The following is a 24308-nucleotide window of genomic DNA, read 5'->3' as shown; positions in this document are numbered from 1 at the left end:
TTTCGTAACCTCTTCCCTTGATCTTTTGTTTGCAGTCTCTGATAGGGCACGGGGGAGACTTTGCAGCTAAAGAGGTCTCAGCTGCGATTCATGTAAATGAAAGGTTTCTCAATGGAACAAAATCAAGACTGCAGTTGGTGATGATGATAAATGAGTCAAAAAAGGTAAGTTAGCTCCCTCTCGGAGCTTTTAGGTGGTGTTTTTTTTTTGTTTGTTTGGTGTTTTGCATATTTTTAAAGGAAGACCCAATTTTTGTACTTCAATCAGCAGAGGAATTCTGCATCCTCTAGAGGAAGCAGGTCTTCTGTCTAACAAAGAACCATTTTTATGTAACTGCTTTGAAGGGGGAAAAAAAATCACATTTGAGACCTTAGCATTGAGTAGACTTTCTCTGAGACCTCTACCCAAGCACAATGCTCCTCCTCTTGCCATGTGCACTTGGTGTTCCTGCTGTCCCAGCCTGGCTTTGGGCAGCTCCAGGAGCTCCTGGCAGCCTTTGGCAGCCAGGCCGAATGCTGAGTCACGGGGAGGAGCTGGAGACATGAGTGCTGCTCAGGTCGGTGCGGCGCCAACGCATAGTTTGCTGAAACCAGGAGACCCCCCGCAAATCGCACATACTTCTTCAGTCGTCCATTGAGCTCAAATGACGTACTGGTGCAATTAGGTTAATTTCCAAAAGGGTGGCTGTTCAGGTAAAAAGCTGAATTTGCCTCTAGGCAAGCCACCCTGAGGCTACCAACCCTCCTTTCAAAAATATCCATAGCTTTTTTTTTTTTCCTTCCATCTATTTTTTTTTGGAGAATGCGGGTCATTTACGTGTAGATGTTAGATCACCCTAGTTCTGGTGATTCTTTTGTTGGGTACTATCACTCTCGTCAAAGACAAGAGTGGAAACCTGGTAGGAGCAGTCCAATGACCTGTGCACGTGGAGCACAATTATCTTCTTGAAGCAGTTCTGGTGCATGCACATGTGGGAGGAGGGGAGGCATATTAAGTAGCGCTGCATGAAAATCTGCCAGTGGAACAGTTTTCTGTCAAAAAATGCTGTTTTAAACAGAATCAAAATGTGCCTTGTGAGAATGTGTTTGCACTGTGGCTGGCAGCCATTCAGAGGGCCTGGAGCCCTGCAGCCTTGTTTAATGATCAGATCCAGTTGGGAGAGATCAGAGATGGAGGTGTGGCAAGGTGCTTGCTGTTGTTATGCTTCAGCTTTAAGGAAAACTTCAAACAATTTCGCTTTCCCACAGTGCAGAAAATGAGACTTGACCTACTCTGCTTCAGACAGCCGCTTCGTAAAATCTAGCTGCTGTCTCTGGTGCACATCATTGTTACAGTGTTATACTGTTGGGCTTGCTTCACAGAAGCCTGGGGTCGAACTCGTGGTTATGCTGAGTTCATTTAAACCACTGACCGCTGAGTTCATTTGGCCCACGAGGCCTTAAAATAACCAGGCAAAAATTCACTGTGTATTTATGTGGGACAGAGACCACACAGATGTTTTGGCTAGCAGTTTTGTAGTGCTCCTGTGATGGAAAACATAAGCATGCTAGTGAGGAAATACCTCCCCACACACATGTTCACTTTTTGGCTTAAAATCACCTTGAAACAGGGTCCATGCTTCCTATTTTTTAATTATTTTTTTTCCAGTTTAGATACTAGTGTTATTTTAGCAGGATTCTCCTTACTTTTTTCCCTCCTGACAGTGCTGGGACCAATTTTTTTCCTCTTGTTTATCCCTACTTCCCTCCACCTCACAAACACCTTTTTTATAGCCACTGGAGGCTAATATGTCTGTTCTCTGAGTAGCAAGCCTGTAAAATGTTTGGGCTTCAAACTTAAGCTAGGGCAAGTGAAGCACAGTGCTACTGTTTGGGTCTGTCTGTTTTCAGTTGTGTTGTGACCTTATTTTTGGTTGCAGAAAGGCCTGGACTTTGCAGGTTGTGCAAAAGCGGTCATAAGGAAAAAAATGTCCTATTTTGGCTTCACTTCTCCTGTGGCAGTCAAACCAGGTGTCGGTGCAATGAATAGAAGAAAATGATGGCTTCAATTAAAGTCTTACCATTTCAGGAACTTCTCCTTTCTCTCCTTTTGTGGCAATTTGTCTTGTTCCTGCAGAGACCTTTTTCATGCCTTGCCCTGTGGGTTGCTCAAATGAGTTGGAAGCCCGTCCTCTGGCTGCTTAGTCTGCTGAAACGCCGAGGTGGAAAATGCATTTCTCTTGGTGAGGGCACTCACCAGTGCAGTTGTTCAGCAACTGAGTGGTTCCTTGCTCAGACCACACTGTGCAGCGATAGCATAGTAGCTTCATCATCCTCTAATTAAGATGAAGAAAGAGAAGGTTAACGATTTTTCTTTTATTATCTTGAGAATGTTTCTCATTCTGTTTAGCTCACTGATTTCTGGTGCTTGTTTAGTAGCATTTGCCTTGCATCCTGCATATAAAGAGAGCCTTCAGCCTTCCCCCGGCCCTGTCCTGTGCCCTTCTGTCGGACGATGGCCAGGGGTCCCTGCTGTGTCACTGGTTCCCAGCTCCAGGTAGTCTTGTAGGCTCCCCTAAAAGTGCTCTGTCCTCTGGGCAAAACTCGGAGGCATCCAACTTTTTATCTGTCCGTGGTCAAAGCAAAAGAGGGATAGCAGGAAATTTATCACTCTTGTTAATGTTTTTATAGTCTGAGGGTTGATAACCAAGTATCATATATGAAAAATAATAACATTTTGAAAAGTTCTTTTCCTCAAGTGTTTTGCTCTCCATGAAAACAGGAATCTTTCAGAGATCCTTGTTATGCTGTGCCTGGAGTGCTCAGCCATTTTCAGTTTGTAGACCCTAACCCTTAAGAATTTAGACGCTTTTCTAGCAGGGATGTCCCCTTCCCGGTAATTGAATGGCAGACACAATGGGACATTTCTGTAACCTCTCCTTCAGGGCCTGAAGTTTTTTCTTTCCTTTAAATGGCATTTTCTCTGTTTCAGTTTGTGCTCATTGCCTCTTGTCCTGTTGCTGGGTGCCACCGAGAAGAACCTGGCTCCATCTTCCTCCCTCCCTCCAATCAGCTATTTACACTGATGAGATTCCCACTGAGCCTTCTCATCTCCAGGTTAAATAATCCCAGTACATCCTGCTGCTTTTCCAGCCACTCTATCCCACACATTACTTGTTTCCTTGTGGCATGACGTGCATTTGTGCGGCAATGTGGAGGGCTGCATCAGTGAACTGACCCGGCTTAGAAATTCCTTGTTATTTTATGCCATGCAGTTAAACCCAGGTGAGGTTTATTTGACTGTTTGAAGAATTCCTGTGGCAATGCAAGCAGACAGAAAAGGGTGGACGGAAGGCAAGGTATTTCTTCTTGTTGGTTTACGATGGCTTAAAGTGTTTGTGACTGTGACAGTAGTCACCTGTATGGACTGTGAACAGATCTGAAGGCCTGAGGGTTGAAACCTTTGGTTTAGACTTACCAAGAAACCAAAGCAGCTGAGATGGAGTTTTGGTAGGGATTACGTTAAAATTAAGAAGTCAACAAGAAAATTGTGTAACCCAGTGTATGAATGGCTGTAGTGGGTCAAACAAAAGGTCAGCTCAAGATTCTCTCTCTTGTGACTAAAGGAGAACATTTATGGAGCATAGCAAACAGTTTTGCCTGCTATCAGAAAATCACTTTTCTATATTATTTCCTTACCCTCCAGGCCAACCATTTTCAGTTCAGGAACTTTCATGGATGTTTCTGTATTTAGCACTCTTCGATAGAGACCTACTCCAAGAATCATCCCCCTACTTTTCTTTGGACCTATCTACTTTTTATCATGAATCTTCTCTTAGTCTTCTCTTCAGCCCTCATCTTTGGTACCTGCATAAATTTCCTCTTCCGATTTGTTACCTTTATACTAGGCACTCTGTTTTTTTCAGGTAATCCTTTTGCGTTAACTCCCTAAACTCATTCTTTTACTTCTGACTCCAACCCCTAAGGTGCAATTTTGCATCTAGCTCTGTGCTGCCTGTGTGGTCTCGCTGCTACCTGATCTGGATCCAGCTCGGATCTAGCTCAGATTATGTGAACCTTTCCTCTCCTTCCTCTTTTTTTTTTTTTTTTTTCCCTCCTGCCCACCATCTTTAGGTCTTGGATTTAAGGTCTTTGACTTTGCCAGACCAAATTCAGCTCTTTTATTATACCATTGAATGTGTATTTTTCTGTTGATCTTTATTGCCAAGAATATTGCTTGTAACTTACTTTCATCCTTTCCTATTGTCATCTTTACTTCATCAGCTTTTTGCAATGTAAAATTTTGCTATGAGTACCTTTATCTCCTCTGTTCAATTTTATTTGAATCCCAGGTCTTTTTTTTTTTTTTTTTTAATCTATTTATCTTACTTTTATGTACATGGATGTGCTGAATTCTGCTGATCCTTAGACACATGTTCTCATGCCTCCTGTCCCTTCTTTTGCTTGATAATTAACATGACTGAAGTACTCTCTCTCTGCCATTGGTATGGCAACTCTTTTCATGCTACTTTCTCTACTCATTGTGGCCAGTGGTAAGAGGCTCAGTAGTTTATTCCTTTCTTCCTTCAGATCCTTCCCAAATATTTACTGCTTCCAAATGGCTGTTGCAGTGATATCTGTAATCTGTTGTTCTGTATTTACCGTGTCTGTGTAAGGTTATCAGGTTTTTGGTGTACAGACGCTTACTGGATGATTTCTGCAGCTCAGTGCTATTCTACCTCGCATTTCATAAAATTGTGTCTGATGGCAGACGTCTGCTAGACAACTGTTTCTGATGTTTATGACATTTTTTACTTTGCCTTATTAGTAGGTGATATGTAAATCTTCCACGATGCAGAAAACCTCAGAGCACTCAAGTGCTGCTCCCACTGGAAAGCAATTAGATTTGGGGGCTTCCTCCCTTTTTTGCAAACAAACTCTGTGTAGTTTGAGATGGCAAGAAACAATCTTTTCTTTTTATTGATTTTTATTTTTTTTTATTTCTTTGCCGTGTTTCTCTTTTTCCCTTCTCCTTGTTTTATGGATTTTTTATATGTTGTTTATTTAACAAACGTGAATGTTACTGGCTTAAAAAGAAAAATCCTCTCATCTTCTCTGAGGGTTAATCTAGAAAGAAACTTTCTAACCCGTGAAAGCAGGGTGAGACTGTCTCTGCTCTGAAATGTTAAATAAAGGAGACAAAGGGAAATAATCCCCCGCGATGATACCTCAGGGAGGATTTAATTAAGAAAATGAAATTGCATTAAGAGTGACCCGTTGTGGACTGCCAAAAAGCCAGTAGACGAGGGAGAAATTTGTTAGCAGTGTCTGCCCATCATTGAGAGGTCGCACAGTGTACCCAGCCCGCGAGATACAATGCTCCACAGAGTAGCTTAAAGCGCTCTTTAATTACCTGATTGATGAAGGTCGCCTCTTTAACTTCAGTACTGCAGGGAGCACACCTGGCCCGTGAGATGGCTCACGGGGTCCGTGGATCAGGCTGGCACGGCCGCGTGGTCATGCACCCGTCTCTGCTCACACCTCACCTCGACCACAGCTCAGAGACACTGCTGCTTCCAGCTTGGCTAAAAGGAGGGTGCAGTCAGTGCACACCATCGGTTGAAGAATACTGGTCAGTAGCCACACAAGCCATACGTAAAGCTGTATGTGGGCAAGTTCACTAATGCTTCCACAGGTTTATGTTGTGTTCCATCAGTGGGGTTAGTTCCCCGTGCGTGGTAGCCAGCAGCATTTTTGCACCAACTGAATCCAGCCTGCTAATGTTGGGAGGTGAGAGGGCATCTACCTGGTTGGCAGAAGGTCAGCCAGGAACTGGACACCTCTATGTGACGGCAGATATTAAGGAAGAGGCAAAAGCTGTTTCTTAGATGGGGTCTTATTGCCCCCCAGGTCTAGCAGGAATGTGAAGGGGAAGCGGCTCACCTCTTCTCTCCCTGTCACCAGGTGTAAAGCTCAGAGCTGGGCATTAGGGGAGAGCACATCCAGGTTCACTCTGTGCTCTAGAGGTGAGGATTGTTTCATAAATCCTGGCTGAGGATTCAATGGGAAAACTCCGTGAAGAAAGCACATGAACTGAGGAGGTAGAAGGGGTTTAGTGAACTCAACACCTGACCCTTTAGCCACTGAGGCAATGCTTTTGAAATTAATTTGACTCAAGGGGTCTTTAACAAACCAGGGGATGACATTCAACAGATAAAGTCTGCAAGGCTGGGTCCAATGCCTGTAATAATCTGTGATTTCGTAAGTCAGCAGTCGCTGCTGTGCGAGAGCTGGGCAGTTTCTCTCGTGCCCTGTGCGCTGTCTGGATCTATCTCAGCAATTACACAGGCATTCCCTCGTGCTCACCATTAGCGTAATGGCTAGCAAGAACATTATTTATCCCTTTGCTCTGAGTGACTACTGCTTCCATAATCTCTTTTGCATTAAACTAATGGCCAACTTGTGTATGTGATTTTTCTCCTCCTTCTCACATGATAAAGAGGGTACCTGTCATTGCTTTTGTCCCATTTGTCTTTTATTGCAGATGAAAATAGAAAGAGAATTTGACAAGAAATTACAGCAACTGTCATATCTTGTTGTGTCCCACCATCTTCTGCAAATCTTCTTACCTGAAGGTATGCAAATAATAGAAAATGCCAGCTGGAAAAAGAAAAACACCCCCACATGCAATTACTTTGTTGCCATGTGTAATTCCTCAATTGCGAGAAAGCAGATTCTGATCACTAGCAGTCATTTTACTTGGCTTTTGTTTGTTTATCTTTCAGGTAGAAGTGATATTTAAAGTGGCTACTAGATAAAATGGAGTAGTGATCATTTCCCAGCCCTCTCTTATGCAAGAGCAAGGAAAAATTTGATCACAGTTACAGTACCTTTTCTGCTGTTTTTAGTGAAAGTAACTGTGATTTGATTGTGCCCTTCTGTTGACCTTTTTTTTTTTTGAAATGTGGTACCTATTGATGAGTCCTTGCCAGTCTTGCTGTGAGGAAATATATTTCAGAGAGCACAAATGACTGCTTGATGCATCTGTTCTTGGGGAGCATAGAAACAGAGCTGGAAGTGATCTGTAGAGGCAGGGACAGTGATACCTGCAGTGCTTACCAGGAGCTCGTGTAGCTGCTCTCAAATGTCACTCAGGATGGAGATTCCACAGACTCCCATCCAAGCATGTACCTGTGCTTCTCTCTCATTGTTAGGAAGTTTTTCATAATGTCTGACATTGGCTGTCGCCGTGTAATCGATCTCATTGCTTCTCATCCTATTTACTGAGGGCATGAAGAGAAAATGTTTTCTTCTTTGCAGTAGCCTCCTAAACACTAAACAGTGTCACTTACACCATTCCTTCCACTTCATCTCCAGTCTTTTTTTTTCCTAACTTCTTTTTTTGCTAACCAGTCCCAGTTCCTTCGAATGCAGTGTCCACGAGGAGATGTAGTACTGCAGCTGAAGCTTTGCTAATGCTCAGCAGAGTGGAAGGATGACTTCATGTTGCGCAGGCCACAGCCCTGTTTGTCTCTTCCAGTCTCCTCATTTGTCCCTTGCTCAATGGCTTGACACTGACCTGCATTCAGTTTGTCATCCACTCTTACCAGTGGATCCTCTCCCAGAGGACTCCTTCCTTGCTAGAAGTTCTCCTTGTTGTATTTATGCAGTTATTTCTGCCTTGTGTGTACAGATTTGCATTTCCTGTTTTTTTTTTTCCAAATTTTTCCAGCTTGCCGTAGTATTAATGGATTTTAATCCCATCGTCCAACATATTTGCAGTCTTTTTTGTTTCCATTTTGTCTGCAGACTTTAAGGCTACTCTTTTCTGCCATCCAGTTAAAGAAACCATGGAGCAGAACTAGCCTACGTAATTCAGCCTGGGTGCATGCTCCAGGCTCGTGCATGCTCCAGGCTCATGCAGAACCTGCGGTAGCTGCTGTCTGGGTACAGCTCACCAAGCTTTCCATCCAGCCTGAATTAACTTCACCCAGATCATATTTTCCAAACTTTCTTATGAAAATATTGAGTGAGACTATATCAAAAATCTTATTTGAAGTCAAGGTATAATGTGTTTGTGCTTTTTCCCTAGCCACAAAACCTGTTACTTTGCTGGGGAAGGAAATTAAATTGGTTTGAGGTGATTTGTTCTTGATGAATCTATTTCTTGTTACTTCCCGTCCCCAATCTCTTGATGTTCTTTCTGGATTTGGCCCACTGTAAGAGCTCTTGGGATCTCTCATCAGAGTAAATGCCTGCCAGAGGGATTGTAGCCCAGGCCCTGCTTATTCCTCTTTGTCTAGACTTCGCTGTCTCTTGGCCAGGCTCAAGGTTTACCTTCATGGTATGGAGAAGTCGCTGGTAAATCTTGAGCACCCCTGAAGTCTAATCAATAAGAGTGTACAAATTCAACATAAGGGAAAAAGGAAAAACAACCAAAACCCGTTCTTTTTTTTTTTTTTTTTTTTTTTTTTTTTTCCTTCTGTGGGGACTACTGCAAGATCCAGAGATCCAGACAGTTAACAAACTGGCCAGGTGCATTGCTGTCTGCCTGTGGTCTTTCCAACACTACCAGCTAGAAAAAGAGCATGGAGTACTTTATTTAGGTTGTACCTAAGTAGAAGAAACACTGTTACTACAGATGGACAGAATCTGTTTCTTCCTCTGATACTGCATGGTTTTGTAGCCAAGTGAATGAGATGGGGAAGAACATGTAATCCAACATACAGCATAAATTTTATTTTATTCACGATCTGGTTAAAATGAAATTACTCTAGTTTTATGATCTGCTTTTTCCCCATCTGTGTGAAGAGAAAGTTATTTTCTAGATGAGAAGCCTCAAAGACTGTTATTTAGATATCTACATTGTCTTGATAAACAGGTGTGTGAAAACAGCACAATTAGAAGACCAGCAAGGCAGCAAATCAGGTCATCTTAGTAGGGGTGCTTTGCAAGGTTTCAGCCTGTCCCCCTGGCATTAGATGTTAGATCTGTTTTCAGACAGAGAGGTAGCACTGAAATATACTAATCCATTTTTAAGGTATGTTGTTTGTTGCTGTCTTTGAAAAAAAGTTTATTTGTGAGCAGATTTAATCTGTGAATCCTAAAATTTTTTCTTGTCTAAAATATACTTTATTGCTGAAAGTTATTCCTGCCTAAAGTACAGTTTATTTACTGAAAGTTATTTTATTGCTGTGTGGTTACAGAAAGCTTCTAGTGGTCCTTCCTCCTTATTTTCTACAGTGGAGCTTAACTTCTTTTTCCGGTTTGCTTGTTGCTGGAATCTTGAAAATAGCATTATGTTACTCACAGTTTGATTTATCGGATAGAAGGAAGGCTTTTCTGCCTGCACATTAACACTGTAAGTATAGAAGAGTTGATCATGTATCTATGTTTGTAACACATTTGGAAGGCCTTCTGTATCTGAGAAAACACAGACCTCTTAGGATTTCAGAAGGTCTCGGCAGCCTCTGTGGAGTTATCCAAGTGTCTGAAACCTGTCTTGCTGCATCTACATTGTTTTTCTCTGATAATGCCTTTGGACTGATGGATCTGCAAAGTTTTCACTGCTGTAACTGTTTTCAAGAGTTCATCTCCTCATTTTTTCTGAAGTCCATAAGCTTGAGCAAGAAAATATGTTGCTTTATACATTCAGTGTTTATTTCCACTTCCTTTGCAGAAAATTAACTGGTTGAATTTTAAATCACTAGTCTTACTCTTCGTTTAAAAATTCATTTATAAAATAAAAAAAATATCTTTGTGCATGAGAGGTATTAAAAGCTGCAGATTGACAGTGCTGCATGCAAAGCATCAAATGTGGAGAACAGCTACTACTATGATTTATGCAATACGTCTTGCATAAATCATAATAGATATTTCATTTGACAAGGTTTAGCATCAATTCAGGAAGGGACTGCTATTCAAGAAGGATCTTTAAGCATTCATTTGTATTTTCTCAGTGATTCAAGTTGTTTCATGAACCAATAAACTGACCCTGTCCCTGATCTGCCGAAGATTTAGAATGTCTTTAATTTTGAAGCAAGAAGACTATGCAAATCGATTAGACAAACTCTACTTAAAATTAATTTGAATGGGCTTAAGCAGAGGGTGTCTATCAGATTTTGTTCAGGGACCCTAAGTGCTCAGGATTTGGCTACTCAGAGGATTTAAGATACCTCATAAGTCCTGAAAGTAATTTAGTGGTGGCTTTTAGTTATAGCTGCTTCTTTTCATTTAAGGAATGCAGGAGAAATAAATATCAGGATTTTGGAGTGCAGAAAATTAATGCAAGTTTTTCTGTATCCACCATTTACTTGAAAAAGATGCCTAGATGATTTTTTTAGTTATGTTCTTTAGATCTGATCTTCAGTTCCTTTGTCATCTCCTTTGTCAAGGCCCAAATCTGACTGTATATGTATGTCATGGATCATTTTTTAAATCAGTCATCTTATTAAACACATGCATTTTATGCAGTTTTTGCAAGTCATTGCAGTAAATTGTCTTTTTTTTTCCTGTTTTCTATTCTTTTTGAAATTATTTGGCTTGGAAAAATTGGTGGGCTGTTTTTTTGTTTTTTGGTTTTTTTTTTTTTGGTATCTAGATAGTATAAGAATGAGTCTATGGGATTTTCACGTATGCTGTTCATCACTTTGAAACACGTTGCCACCCTGGTTCTGAGAGCATCATTAAGAAAGTGGCACCTCAGAAAGCATGGTGTGAATTATTAGTGAATGTTGATGGTTTAGTAGTGACCCCGATTTTTGTCACTTCTCGCGTTACATTTCCTAACGTTTCAAAACATTTGGTTTTCAAGGAAGAATTTCTCCTCCCCAGCTTATCTTGCTCCTTTCTTGAGGCTGCGGAGAAGACGCAAGGCTGGGTTTGACATCATCTCCATGGCAGCACACGTTCGTTTCCATGGCAATGTATTTCACAAACAACCCTACAACTTTACTACAGTGTCAAACAAAAGGAGAAGCCTGACTGTTGGAGCAAGCTCTTACCAAGGTTAAAATTAAAAAGAGGGGGAGGGGAGGAGCGTGGAAAGAGGTTGGGTGAGATAATGACTTCTTGCAATTTGTTCTTCTGAAGCTCTTGCTCCAGGGTAAGCACGCCATTTCAAAATCTAAATTCACCAGTCCATAATTACTGTGCTACCCAGCTGCATTCCTGCACACGAGTAGGTAAGTGATGTGCTGTCACAAGTCTTTTGTCCCAAGATACTTCTTTAGCCTGGTTTCCTAAGGAAATGAGGCTTATGGAACAACATTCTTCTGTTCTGGTTGTCTCTTTGTCTCTCTCCTGCCATGCCTCCCCCCCGTAGCTTTTGACTCCATTGATCAGATCATTTGAATTTGACAGAGGGGCCAAAGTTGAGGAGGTAATTAAGTTCCTCTAGGTGTTGTGAAAAAGCTGGGGTCTGCCTCTGTTCAGTCCCCGGAAGGAGGCGGTGGGCACGGAGAACTGGATAATTAGGGCATCTAAGCTAGATGGGTATACTAAGCAGTATAATAAAGCCTGGTTCCTTTGGTGATGGTCTGAATGCAGGAAAATGTTTAAGCACATGGCTAGTGTATTTATTTATTTTTTCATCTAGAGATGCTTTCCTAAACTGTGAAGTAAGGGATCTGTGTGGGGCCGATACCTGGGGAAGCAGTTAATGACTTGACCTCTCTTTCAAGGTAATGGCACTGGGAAGGCATGCGGGAAAATATGCATAAGGGCTGCGAGCCGTGGAGGGCCTTTCAGTTAGACACTGAATACAACCCATACACCAGGCTTTTACAGTGCAAGGATTGCAGGCAGTGAGCAGGATAATTTGGCTTGTCGCGTTGTCCTTGCAGTGCATGCAGTCTGGTCAGGAAGCTGAGAGGCAGCTGTTCCTGCCCCACGTGCTTGTCACGCCGTCGCTGGCAGCTTGACATGAAAATGCAAGATGGAGCTGGTAGCACAGGGAGCTCCTAAAGGGAGGGTTTGGGCGTGTGGGCTAAGATAAATCAGTGTCTCTAGTGGTCTGCTCTGATACCTGGGCTGGGCACCTCTGCCCTGTTTCTGAAGGAAGCACAGCTCCACATACGTGCAGAAAATCGTGAGACTGCATTTCTGTCATTGGAAAGGTACTTGCCTTTTGCTAGAGGGTTTCTCAGCTGTATTGGAGAATAGCTTAAAAACATGAGAAAAATATTTAAATAGCTTTTGAATTCTATGTTGACCCTGGTTTAGAAATGCAAGGCTACCACATTGTTCTCAGGATTTCAAAGTGTTTCCCATCCAACTTTGTAATATGCTATCTTGTATGTGAGTTTTTCTGTGAAGATGGGAGGGATTTTTGTTTCCTAGTTTTATTTTTATTTAAGGATTTTATTAGGCTACATTATAGAGGTGACTATACAGGGTTAAACACAGGGGGGAACATGTAAGTATCAAAGATACCTGTTGTTTAAAAGAAATACAGATAACCCAGGCTAGTATTGCTGTAACATTACTGGCGTGGCAAATGGAAGATGGAAGGCAACTTTAGGCTGAGAAGCTGTCAGAGGTAGAGGTAGGTTCTGGAGCTGCAGCTCCTGGCTGGGGGCATTGCCATCAATCTCATCAAGCCCCATAAAGATACTGTGCTTCAGAAGGAAAAGAGTTGTCTTGCACATGCTTTTTTCCTCTCAGTGTCAAAAACTGCTGGGAAATCTGGACTCATGGAAATGATCCCAGCGGAATTGGTCTGTTGAACAGTTTTAGATGAAATGGTCAAAGAAGTATGTAGTGAATTTACTACCTGACTTTACATTTTACTTGATTATTGTTGTTTTCAAAAGTGACTTTTATTTTTTTGTTTTTGATCTAGCTTTTCCAAAATCTTAGAAGCTAGTTCTTAGGTGGCCTCCACATTCTGAAAATTAACTGCCTTGAAGTTCCAGGTGATACAGAGGAGCACACAAACACCATATTAGAAGTCTTGCCAATAGAAACATTAACTGTATAAACAGCCTAGGCATTTATGCTTCTGTTTCTGACTGAAAAAAAAAAAAAAAGTAACAACTGTGATAAACTACTGAACTTCTTAAGTGCCGGGCAAGGAGTAGCAAGGCAGGGTAAACTAACTCGTATCAGTATTTTTGTATGTTTATGACCAGGATAGGATTCATGTGCATAGTTTGCCAGTATTATGATTTCCATATGTTTTTCCAGTACCTTTCTGTGAACCATGGTAATGCCTTGCTTTCTTCTGCTTTGCCTCAGAGTGTTAAAATTGCAATGTGGGCTCGCTGCTGAAGAACTACCAACATACCCATCTGAATGAAAGCTGTGAATCTGTTCCATGGGTTGTAAAAATAAACTTGTTTCATTGAGCTTTCATGTATCATGAGATTTGCAAATGTAAAAATTCAATACGAAGAAAATGGGTTTTGAGTAATTCCTTAATCTGTTTTTTCAGTGGTCAGGATGTTCAGCTGTGTTTTCTGTGTCTTCTCCCTAATCACTTTCATATTAAAGATTAATTGCATATCATAGAGAATCCTTGATTAAGCCAATGAAAAGTGAGAGCATAGGTCTGTTCATCAGAAGCAGCACGAAGAATAATAATGAGCAACTGCCTGGCTTGTCTACCTTACAAAAGACACACAGAAGATGTATTTCTGTGATGCTCCATTTGCTGTTATTAAACAGAAAAGAATCGTCTACTGCTTTACTGGAAAGCTTCCTTATTAACAAAACACAATAAATTATTCCACTGTACACACCTTTTGTGGTGTAAGTTTAACAGGGAAAGGAGTTAATATTTTACAAGTGTGTTTTGCCTCTGACTCCAGGAGAATTCAACAAGGTGATTTATGAAGGCATTTTTGTTCTAGACTTGCACTTTGCTGTTTTGGTTATGGCTTTCTCTTTTGCTCCATGCCTCTTAGCAATGTTTTTTGTCCTGAGTTGTGAGGTACTGTATGCGAGGTATGTACCACATCAGTAAACCTGCAGAATTTATTTCCCGTTGCACAACTAAGTCAGTGAGGACCCTGTGTAAAATTCCCCCCCCTAGACTATGTTGCTTTTGAGCTGTCTTTGGCCTCTCTAGAGGAGCAATGTCAAAAGGATCGGATGTACCAAGGGACATGTCAGGAAATTTATCAACAGCATGGACTATGTACATGCTAAAATTCAATTTAGGGTCACTTCTTAATACAGAGTGGAGCAACAGTGGGATGAGATTTCTTTGCAAGATGAAATGGTGATTAAAAGCACGCTTTTATTTCTGGTAGGTGCTAGTATTGCTGCTGCTGGATTCCTACTCAGCAGCAACATGTGACCGTCCCTTGGAGGGAATGGTTTATTTCCACTGGCGTGCCGAATGAGTTTGTCCTCAACCTGAGAATGAAAGTCATTAGGCTGTAATCATACTTCGTATGCTCATAATCTCTAGCAGTGATTCTGAAACCTCTTGGAGATGGATGACTGAGAAGCCTCAGAATTTCTCATGGGCCATCTTGCATTCTTCTCAAATGTTTAAGAGAAAAGCCCAGTAGGCAATGAATTAAAGTTGGTCTCCTCCACCCCATGCCAGTAATTGGAGCAACGTAGCTTGGGAACCACTAACAGAGTGTTATCTTTGTCTTGAATCACCAATAAAAAGCCTCTGGGTTGTCTCTCCTGTTCTGAGAGTTGCTTTTTCCTGCCTAAGGCTTGGAGGTTCAACACATACAGAAGAAAAGTCCAGTGCTGAAGTGGCAGTTGAGTACACCTCCTTCGAAGGCACAAAATGCAGGACAGTCAGTTTTACTGTGCCAAGACATGTCTGATGCTCATTCTGTGTTTCTTTGTAAGCACTGGTCTGAGACCCCATTATTTTGCACGTGTTGTGGGGAGGATGCCTGGATGTGTGTCAGAATACACAAAGGTGGTCAGGTACCAAGAAAACCTCCCAGATGTGCTCTGTTGGAGCCAGGCTTGCAGTCTGAGCAGTCAGGAGGAGCAGCTGCGTGGTGCGCTGTTGGAGTCCTGTGCTTGGCCGATAGGTGGGCAGCAAGGCTGAATTCTTGGTTGAGAAGATAAATTATCCCCAGGGAGTAATTAGCATCTGACAAAGTGACAGTTTCCAAGCCTCCTGAAACAGGAGGCTGTTTCATGATTAAAGATAGAGATATAGTTATTGGTGATAAGTCAATACATTTTTTTTTTTCTGGCAATATTCAAATCACAATTAGGAATAGCTGGTTATTGAGTAATCTACTTTTGCATTCCTTCTCTTGCTATCACTGGACTTTATAAATCACTTTTTAACATTTTTGTTTTTCTGCTTCTCCTTCCTGCCTTTTTTGAACTAACGTGAGTAGTACACCAAAGGGAATAGCTAACCTATTTATCTTGCATTTCTCATGAAGTCTCGAGGCAGCGTATTTTAATCTCCTTCATCTTCCAAAATGTCTGCGCTATATTCAAAAAGATTAAGGGAAAAGGAACTTCAGTCTTGGTAAAAACTTAAACATGGATGTTGGCAATAATAAACCTTCCAATTTCTTTGATCTCTACTGAAAAATGGGAACCAAACTGAATTGTATGGATGGTTGGTCAAGCTGTCACAAGTCTAGTTTGTTTGTGTTATAATATATTGAAGTATGTGGTTTTACTTTTCTTTTTTCTTGGTGTAGACCAAAGCGATCCCTTGAACTTCAAAGTTTACTTCCTTTTCTTTATTCGCAAATGGTGTTGGTTCCCAATAAAGGTTGAATTTACTTTTTCTCCTTTCTAAGGGTTTCTGAAATAAAGATTGTCATTATTACTTCACATATTTTGCCAATATACCCATAAGGGAATTGTTTTTAATGAATGATGAGATCTCTGACTGGTGATATTTGTATAGAGAAGATCTTGAAATTATGGAAAAAAGTAATGTCAAGAGTTGGATCAGCAAACAGCATAGCTTAAGTGACAATGAGGGGGTTCAGTTAGTGATGAAAGTTGTGCACACTGTACAGTCACTGTTTGGCCTGCAGGTTGTGAAGACACGAGCTAACTTTTGTCAAGCCTCTGCAGGTGCTGTTGGTGACGTGATTTCAGTAGCATGGGTGGTGTTGCAAAAGTCACCAGAGAAATGGTGTGTGCTCGGGTGGCGTACCTCTTCCAAGTCCTGTCTGTCACAGTGGGTACAGGGTTGGCAGCACAAAGCAGTGAAAAGTGCACACTTCAGTCTTGTGACTGGGGTGGTGCTGTGTTTGCTTTGCACTCCATGTCTACTCTGTGGTGGTTTTTTGTTTGTTTGTTTTGGGAGTTGTGATTTATTTATTTATTTATTTATTTTTACACCTGTTTAACTAAAGAGATGAAAAAATCAACCTGCTGAATCCCTGCAGCCAACTGCAGACACTCATATATCTGTGTAAAAAGTAAATGCTGCAGGCAGTTCGCTTGGGTGTTGCAGGGGTTTGAGTTGTTCAAAATCCATTTACATCAGTTAAAGAACTGCGTATGTAAGGCTGCTGTTTGTAGTCCCTACTGGTTTTGTCTGAGGAGCTTGAGGAGCACGATATGTTTATCTTCTCTCTTTAGGAGTCAAATTATTTCCATTTTACTGCAGCGAAAAATCAGGCTTTAATGGGTGGTGAGGGAAATCTGGTCCTCATCTAGTCCAGAAAACTTGTTATAGTGCTGTCTGTCACTGCGTGCATCTGACAGAACATACAGTCACGTGGACAGCTGAATTTTGCACAGCTCTCTGGGCAAGAAGGAGCAAGTAGGCCAGAGGAGAGGCAGGAGAGGACTGAAGAGCCCTTAATGAAGATTTTCTGCTGTCCTCCGAAAGAGAGCACACTTCGGATGAGTGGTGGAGGCTACTCCAGCCCCTGTTCCTTGCTGTAGCTTTTGTGCAAGAGTTACAGGGCTGCTCATGCTCTTAAAGTACTGGGTTGGTTTCCTCAGGTGCCTTGTCTCTACTCTGTTTCCTCAGGTAAGTCTCTGGGCAGGTTCAGAGGCAGAATTTTTGGTCAGTCCCATGAGCTCAGATTTACCCCAAGTAGACCAGGAGGAGTTCAGAAACCTTCTGATTTCTTGTCCTGTGCAGGAAGCCAGTGACCCCCATTCCAGTCCTCTTCAAGTGAACTCTGGACTCTTCCACGTGTTCTTCACAGAAAACGTGTAAGATTAACCCCTAAAACTGGATTTATTGTTCATGCATCTCAGACCCACTTTCTGTCTCCTTTGACTTGCTCTTAATACTATGGTAGCAAAGCATTTTTGGAACATTTACTGTCTTCTTCCCTTCCCTCTTCTTGACTGAGCTACTTTCCCTTGGAGCAGCCCAGAATATGCATCTCTCATTTTGTTTTGTTCCGCTTATCTGAAGCTTTGTGCAATGCAGGAACAGGTAGAAAGGAAAATTTGTATTGATTCTACCTTTTAGTGTTTGACAGCAGTATTATTTTTAGCCACAGGAATGCACAAGGGGAGCTTTTCTCTAAAACTAAGAACATCCTAAAGAGTTTTCACTGGTATGTATTGGGAGATGGCCAGAGCAACGTGATAATCCCCTTTCTGTAGGGCACCAGAAGTGAGTACTAGATGATAAATGAAAAAGGAATGTCATTAAGGTCAGACAGGGAAAGGGAAGATATCTGGAAAAAAAAGATTTATAATGGCTAAAAGACATCGCAGAGATTCCTGTTCTAGATGGTCTCCTAACAGACAAGAGAACACTTGCAATTTAAATATAGGTGAGCTATAAGAAAATACAGGAAGGTAAGGGAAAAAATCAACAAGGTTGCGTAAGTCATCTGCACACAACAATTATTTTAGGAATAGAAATAATCTGCAATTTTCATTTATGAGTGTTTTTCAGTGGAAAATTTAGTATCCATAAAATACAAGTATTCCTCAAGGAGTTTTCAGTATTGGAGGGGGGATATGTCATGGTTTCTGACCTGCACAATTAAAGCAAAATAATTTACTTTAGTTTCCTTTATCCAGATCAAAACATTTTGACCTCAGCATTAAGCTGAGTCTAGTGTCTTGTGTGTGTGTTAGGAATATTGCTTATATGTTGCTGGGTGGGGGAGAGAAAATAGAAACTCTAAATTTAGGTTTTGGAAGTCAGCAGATCCAGAGATTTGCATCTGATAGTTTTGAAAGAGCTTATCAAAGCATTCTGTAGGCCACTGATGTCAGTTCGTAATATACATTGGAGTCCTGGAAAACTAGAGAAAGGGACTGTTTTGTAGGTATTTAGGAAGAGTCAGGGGTACAACCTAGGTAGTTATTTGTCCATTACCTGTTATCTGTGCCAAGCCATTAGCGGATGCATGGGATGTGATTAATACAGCTGTAACGAGGGGTAGCATAATGAAAGCTAGCCCATGTGGGCATTGACTTGTGGAAAACAAATCATATCAACCTGATCTTTTTTTTTACTTTTTTATGGCATTTTTAAACCTGGTTAAGAAAAGTTATAGAATTGATGTAATACACCAAGACTACTATGAGACATTTCCTTTGCTGCTGTGCAACATTTTGATTGAGACACTAGGTTGATGTGGAATCAAGATGACACACTAAATAGAGAAAACATATAACTGAGGTCTGCAGAAGGAATGGTAAGTAGGAAAAACCATTGCTGACATAAAGAAGGCTACCATCCCTTTCTGTGTCACTCCCTGTTCTTCTGCCTGCCATTCAGAAAAGTTTTTAGAAGTGGAATTTGGCTAAGAGCCACAAGGAGGAGTGATGAACTGGAGATACTGGCTGCCTTAATTTCTTCTACCAGGAGATTAAAGTGGTGACTTAATTGTTATCGTAAGTACATACAGAGGAAATAGAAATTTGAAATCTGAAGCAAAGGCGCAGCGCTCTGAGGATGGAGACTGTAACAGGCATTTTTACTTTGTGATGTGATTAACAATTTAAATAATTCCTCAAGGTTTGTGTGGCTTTTGCCACATCTGAAATCTTAGTCCTTTTTGTGTGTTCTGCTAAAATACATGGCCAGGGAGGCACACAGGAATTAATTTTGCAGAAAAGCCATCACCCCTTTGGGCAATATGAGCTGCCCCCGTGTCCTGCAGCGGCTGGTGCTTGCAGGCTGGGCTGCCTCCCACTAGACCACCCCATTCCCCTGTACGCTGAACCTAGTGATGGAGGTAATGCAGCAAGGAAGAGTGGTCCTTTGGGGAAGAATAAGGTCAGGAGACACTATTGTGAGGTTCTGCGGCATTGTACGTGGCCTAGGGGCCAATTTAGACCCAATTCAATTTAACGTCAAGCCTGTTTAAATTACAACTTACCTATTTAGTCCAAGACACTAACACATTCATCTGGGGAACACTGAAATATTTAATATCTGAACCTAATGCTTTCTAAAGGCTTTATTCTGTGGAAAATGCTGATATTTTGAATTTTTGCCCTAATTAGAGATGAAAGCAAGTGTCAAACTGGGATATTCTGAGGGGTGGTACTTCTGTGTTTTTTTTTAATTTTTACAGGAACGCTCGCTTTAGCAGCTAGCATCACTCCTACAATCCCCATCAAGAGAGCTGAGCTTCTGCCTTTCTGTCAGGCTGCGTGCCAAGGGCGGGTGCCAGGGACTCAGCTGATGATGTCCTCGCTCTGCGGGCTGAGCTCCCACCGGGATGCTGTCGTAGACCTGTATCATGTCTGAGCAGGGCATCGAACAGGAGGTGTAATGCGCCAGGAGCAGCAGGTTAAAAAGGCACAGTTTAGTGCCAGTGACTTGGCTGTAGCTTACATAATGCTTCTATATGGGCGCTTTAATATTTAATGTTTACTGTAACATAAGTGGAGCTTGCAGGCAGCTGTACATTAGCTGCATGAATTTTTAAGAGGGGGATAAAAAAAAATAAAAAGTTTGGGAGCCACAAACGTCACAGAAGCTTCCTAATTGGCACATACCCCAGAAGAAACCAAAATGTGAAAATTAAGTGACTGCCCTAATTATCGGAGGCTCCTAGGAATATATTGTGCTGGGAGATATTCCTTTTTCATTTCATGCACTGCTTTAAAAATAAGCATTGTGCAGAGCATAACAAGGCTTTTAATTAAAAGGCTGTGCCCACACAGCAACTTTTCATTGTGGCGCTAGCTGGTGAAGGGAGCCGGGAGGGGTGAAAACACTGCCTTGTGCCCTCAAAAGATGGAGTTAATCATCTGCTGATAACCAGTAGCTCTTAAATGCGTTTGCTATGGTGACATGAGGTCTGATCCCGACTGACAGCAGCGTGCCTAGTAGACTTTTTACAAGGGTGAGTACTTCAGAGTGTGCGCTTCGGGCCAGGAATTGCCGCTGCCCTCCCCAGGGGTTACGTGGGAGGAGATGCGGGCTTTCCTCTGTCCTTGGTGCCAGCCTTGCCCCAGCTCTGGCAGCTCCATCCCCAGCCCACACCAGAAGGTAAAAGTTGTAATCATTTAAGCCAGCAAGACTTGTAAGACATGAAAGAAGACAGATTTGCTGCAGGGATGGACAAGCATAACAACGCGTGGTACAGATGGACAGTGTCACAGCGAAGTAAGGAAAAGCAGGCAGAAGGGTGTGCTGGGGAGGCTATGAATTCTGCTCTTAATAACTACGAAGTTCCTCTCAACTTGCAGAATGTGCTATTTAAAGAGGCAAGGATGCACCATGTATTGATTGAGGCAGAGGATGCAACTTGAATAAACTTCCAGCTATTTTATCAGCTCTGTCATACCAACATGATTGCCATGCCCTGTTGTTTTCTAACCCACCCACTGCTCCATCCGTATCTTTGGCCCCCAACTTCTCTCTACGCACATCATATCTTTCCTACCTCAGAAATACCTGTGCTCCTGATCAAGTAAGACTCTCACATTTTTGTGGCAACAGCCAAAAGGATTGCCGTGGGGCACTAGGATGGCAGGGTCCAGTACCTCAAACCCTTTTGACTGAAACAGCTTCACAGGCTTTATGTTATGTAGGCAACTTTTTTAAGGTCTTTTAAACATCCCCTCCATTTGTTCCCCAGCCCTTTTCTCTATTAATATAGTAGGGTACTAATTTGCCAATGACTTATACTTTCCCGAATGCGGTGTTTTTATCTGGGCAAAAGTAATGGTAAAAATAACTATTATAATAATGGTAACTATAACTATTTAGTAATAGTTATAGTGATCAGCATGGCCTATAATAATGAAGATGCTCATGAAAACATGGGAGCAGCTATAGTGGTTTAGAGTAAAGGTTCACCCTTATGTAGTTCCCATCTCCCCTGAGCCAACAGGGTAGTTTAGTTAATGAAAGATGGAAATATCACAGGCTTGTGGTAGTCCACTATGCTCTCCCAGCTTGCAGTACTCTGTGGCTCAGGAACTTCAAGTCTGTATTGCCTAATAAATCTTCATGGACTTTTTTATTTATTCAATTATAGTTGCATTTTTCTGCTTTATCCTTCTTTCATCTTTTCCCCTTAGTGTTCCTCATCACCAAATTTTTCTCCAAAATGAAGTTTCCATCCTGAAGCATATCTGTTCTGACACCGCAGTTTCTGGCTGCCAGTCAGAAATGTGATGATGTGATATTGCTGTTGCACGCTGTAATTCAAACACCTATAATTTGCTGTTTTTGCAAAAATTGCTATTTCAGTTATTCCACGATATTTCTTTGGAAGAAAGAAAACACAAACCGAAAATTTAATACGTTCACCAGATTTGCCCAAATCTTTATAAATGGTATGAACAAAACCATACCAAGTAAGCAGGGTGACAGCAGTCTCCTTAAATCTGGTCACAGGGCACTCCAATTGACTAAGTAATCAGGCTAAATGCCTGGAGTATGGGTCCCTGACTCTCACACAAGTGTGAATGTCACACAGTCTGGTAACTGATAACACTGTGGGCAGTATCTCTATATAACTTGCTCTTTCAGTTTGGCAGCAATCTGCCACAGAGCTCTTTGCAGCCACATTTGTGCTCGTGCCTTATCGTTTTGAGTGTGATAACGCGCAGTGTGCCCAGACTACTTCTCTCCTCCCTGCCCCAAGAGAATCTGTGAGCTGATATGAAGGTAGGAAAAATGCATCTCAAGAAGAGGTTGGCAAAGATCCACAAAAGACAAGATAGCTGTGTAAATGTATGGCTGCTACCTGGAGGCAAAGAAGAAGGCAGCATTCAGCCTAGGAGGTGTAACAAATACAGCTGTTAGACACTCGTATGCCTCTCTTGGTTATCGCTGAAAAGTATCTGAGTGTGTTGGAATCGAAATTTCATCCACTGCCTTTTAGCTTTAGGAAGGATTATTCCGTCAATGCTATTTGTTCAACCATAATCTGTATGTCCAATTATTTCTTAAGCAAAGCACCTGATAACTTTCATTCTTCCGAGCAAAATAAACACTGCAAAATGCTGTTTATGATAGTGCCAGAACTAAGCACCCAGTTCCTGTGCACCAGACATTAATATCCACCTGCCTGTGCCACAGTTTTCTCTTTCCTTTTATTAAATCTGAATTTGTGCCCTTCTCCTTCCCTGCCTTAGCAGAAGGTAACTGCTGGAGTTGCAGAGCACAGGATTCAGTTCCTCGTAGGTGTGACTGCTCATGTTTTCAGGGGATCCTTTGCCTAATGCAAGCTGCATCAGGACCCACGCTGTCATTTTGGTGTACCTTAAGCCCAGTTGTCAGATGGTAATGGTTGGAAACGTGAGCTGTCATAATGTGTTACCACCTGGAATACGTTCGCCTAATTAGCTGAAGGGCTGAAAATATAATTGGTGTATGTAGCAGTCTTGCCATCGTCTTGAGAGGTCTGTCTGGCTTTTCATACGCATTTCAAAGAAAAGACCAAAGCTTTCTCTATTGAAAGAATAATCTTTCTCCTTACGGCAGGGAGAGTGAAGGATTTCGGATGTTGCAAGTCAAAAGGACATTAGGGGTCCCTGCATTGTAGTAGTAACAGGGAGGCTATGGATCGCACCATGGGACACCACCAAGTTTTTCCTGATAAAGAAACTCCACCTGAGGTCCCTTGTTTACAAAGATCAGTGTTATTTGCACAGCATCAAAATTGAGTTAGTTCACTGCAGTGAGACAAGAGCAGACTGTAATATAAGGGTTTTTTTCCTTTACAAGTCCTGCAAATAGCACTGGCTGTGATAATAGAGACTGCCAATGTTTAGAAGTACTGTATTTCAGATCTGTGTTCACTGCCTTGCCCAGGCTTTTAGTTTCCCCATAATTATTACCCACACAACATTTGGCAACCAAACTGCTCATTCAAATGCTTATTTTGTGTACTGTAAAGGTTCTGTTTTCTTTTTAACAAATATTTTATTTTTGAATTCCAAATAAAAACAACCAATGATGCTTAAAATAGATTTAAAGAAACAATGGGCAAGAGAAGTCCTGGAGATCTTTCTAGTCTTTTCTCTGTACTGGAAGAAGTGAAGTTGGTTTGCAGGTATTGTCTTGCTTGATCTAGCTGCAGTTTTTCTCCTAACATGGAAATCGGGCACCTAAGAAATAAGTATTTACTACAGGATTAAAAGAAATAAAACAAAAACTCAGCAAGGAAAAAAATTGTTCTCTAAAGTTGAGAATGACCTGGTGATTGCGGTGTGGTACTGAATGCCTTAGGAGGAAATCTGAGTCAGTACCACAAGACAAATGGCAGATTCATTTTCTCAAGAATCAGGTATTAATTATCAAGTTCATTTAAGGTGGTGCAATCAAAGCTTTATGCTTGTTTTCCTGACTACTCACGTGCATATGCCACATGACAAAACAGTACAATATTCAGATTCTGTTAGTGAATGTTGAATAAAGGAGTGAATGTCTCATTTATTACTGAGATAATGAAAATAACATGTCATTTAATAGATGTAAATATATTAATTTTGCACAACCATTTTGCAAACAGTCAGGAGAACTAGTGATTGTATTCTTAAGTGAGAAAAAATGGATAGCAAATATTTGTATCTAAAACCAGAGTATTACAACGCAGGTACAAAATATGCTTGCTATACCAAATCTCCATGTCAAATAAAAAAACAACGTTATGCTTCAAGAAAAAGATGGCTGTTTGGCTCATGTAGCCACTGTATATAATTCACTGCCAGTTGGGCCCTACTGAAGTGCATGTGTGGAAGATTGCAAAACTCATCAGAGCTGGGATAGTGGCCTCAGATTTAGTAAGTCCAGCTGGGCGTGTAGCCATTGCAAAGACTTACCTGAGCACAAACTGACTTTTCCTGTTGTGCTTGTGTTTTGCGCGTTGAATCTCTTCTGCGTGAAAAACAAAGCAGTGTGTTAGTGTTACTGGAAATAGGCATAACTCTTGGTATGAATCCATCAAAGCATTTTTAACTTGGGTTACTCCTTCACGTGCGGCA

At 41.5% G+C, this 24308-nt stretch overlaps 1 protein-coding gene across 10 annotated transcripts in view; it reads left to right on the top strand.

Moving 5' to 3' along the window:
- The window catches only part of HECW1 (HECT, C2 and WW domain containing E3 ubiquitin protein ligase 1), a 263523-nt gene that overhangs the window by 9869 nt on the left and 229346 nt on the right, over window positions 1–24308 (top strand). For 4 of the 10 annotated variants that reach the window (XM_080578347.1, XM_080578348.1, XM_080578343.1 and 1 more), the window contains exon 2: window positions 36–164. The exons of the other annotated variants lie outside the window; for them this stretch is intronic. In XM_080578347.1, coding sequence (XP_080434473.1) covers window positions 36–164 — 129 coding nt within the window. The remainder of the gene's footprint in view (window positions 1–35; window positions 165–24308) is intronic. 10 annotated transcript variants of the gene reach the window in all.

The sequence above is a fragment of the Anser brachyrhynchus genome, assembly GCF_964034855.1.
Source record: "Anser brachyrhynchus genome assembly, chromosome: 2".
In the NCBI taxonomy this organism is placed as follows: domain Eukaryota; kingdom Metazoa; phylum Chordata; class Aves; order Anseriformes; family Anatidae; genus Anser; species Anser brachyrhynchus.
The sequence above is the reverse complement of the archived record's forward strand: the minus strand, read 5'-3'. Positions and strand labels throughout refer to the sequence as shown.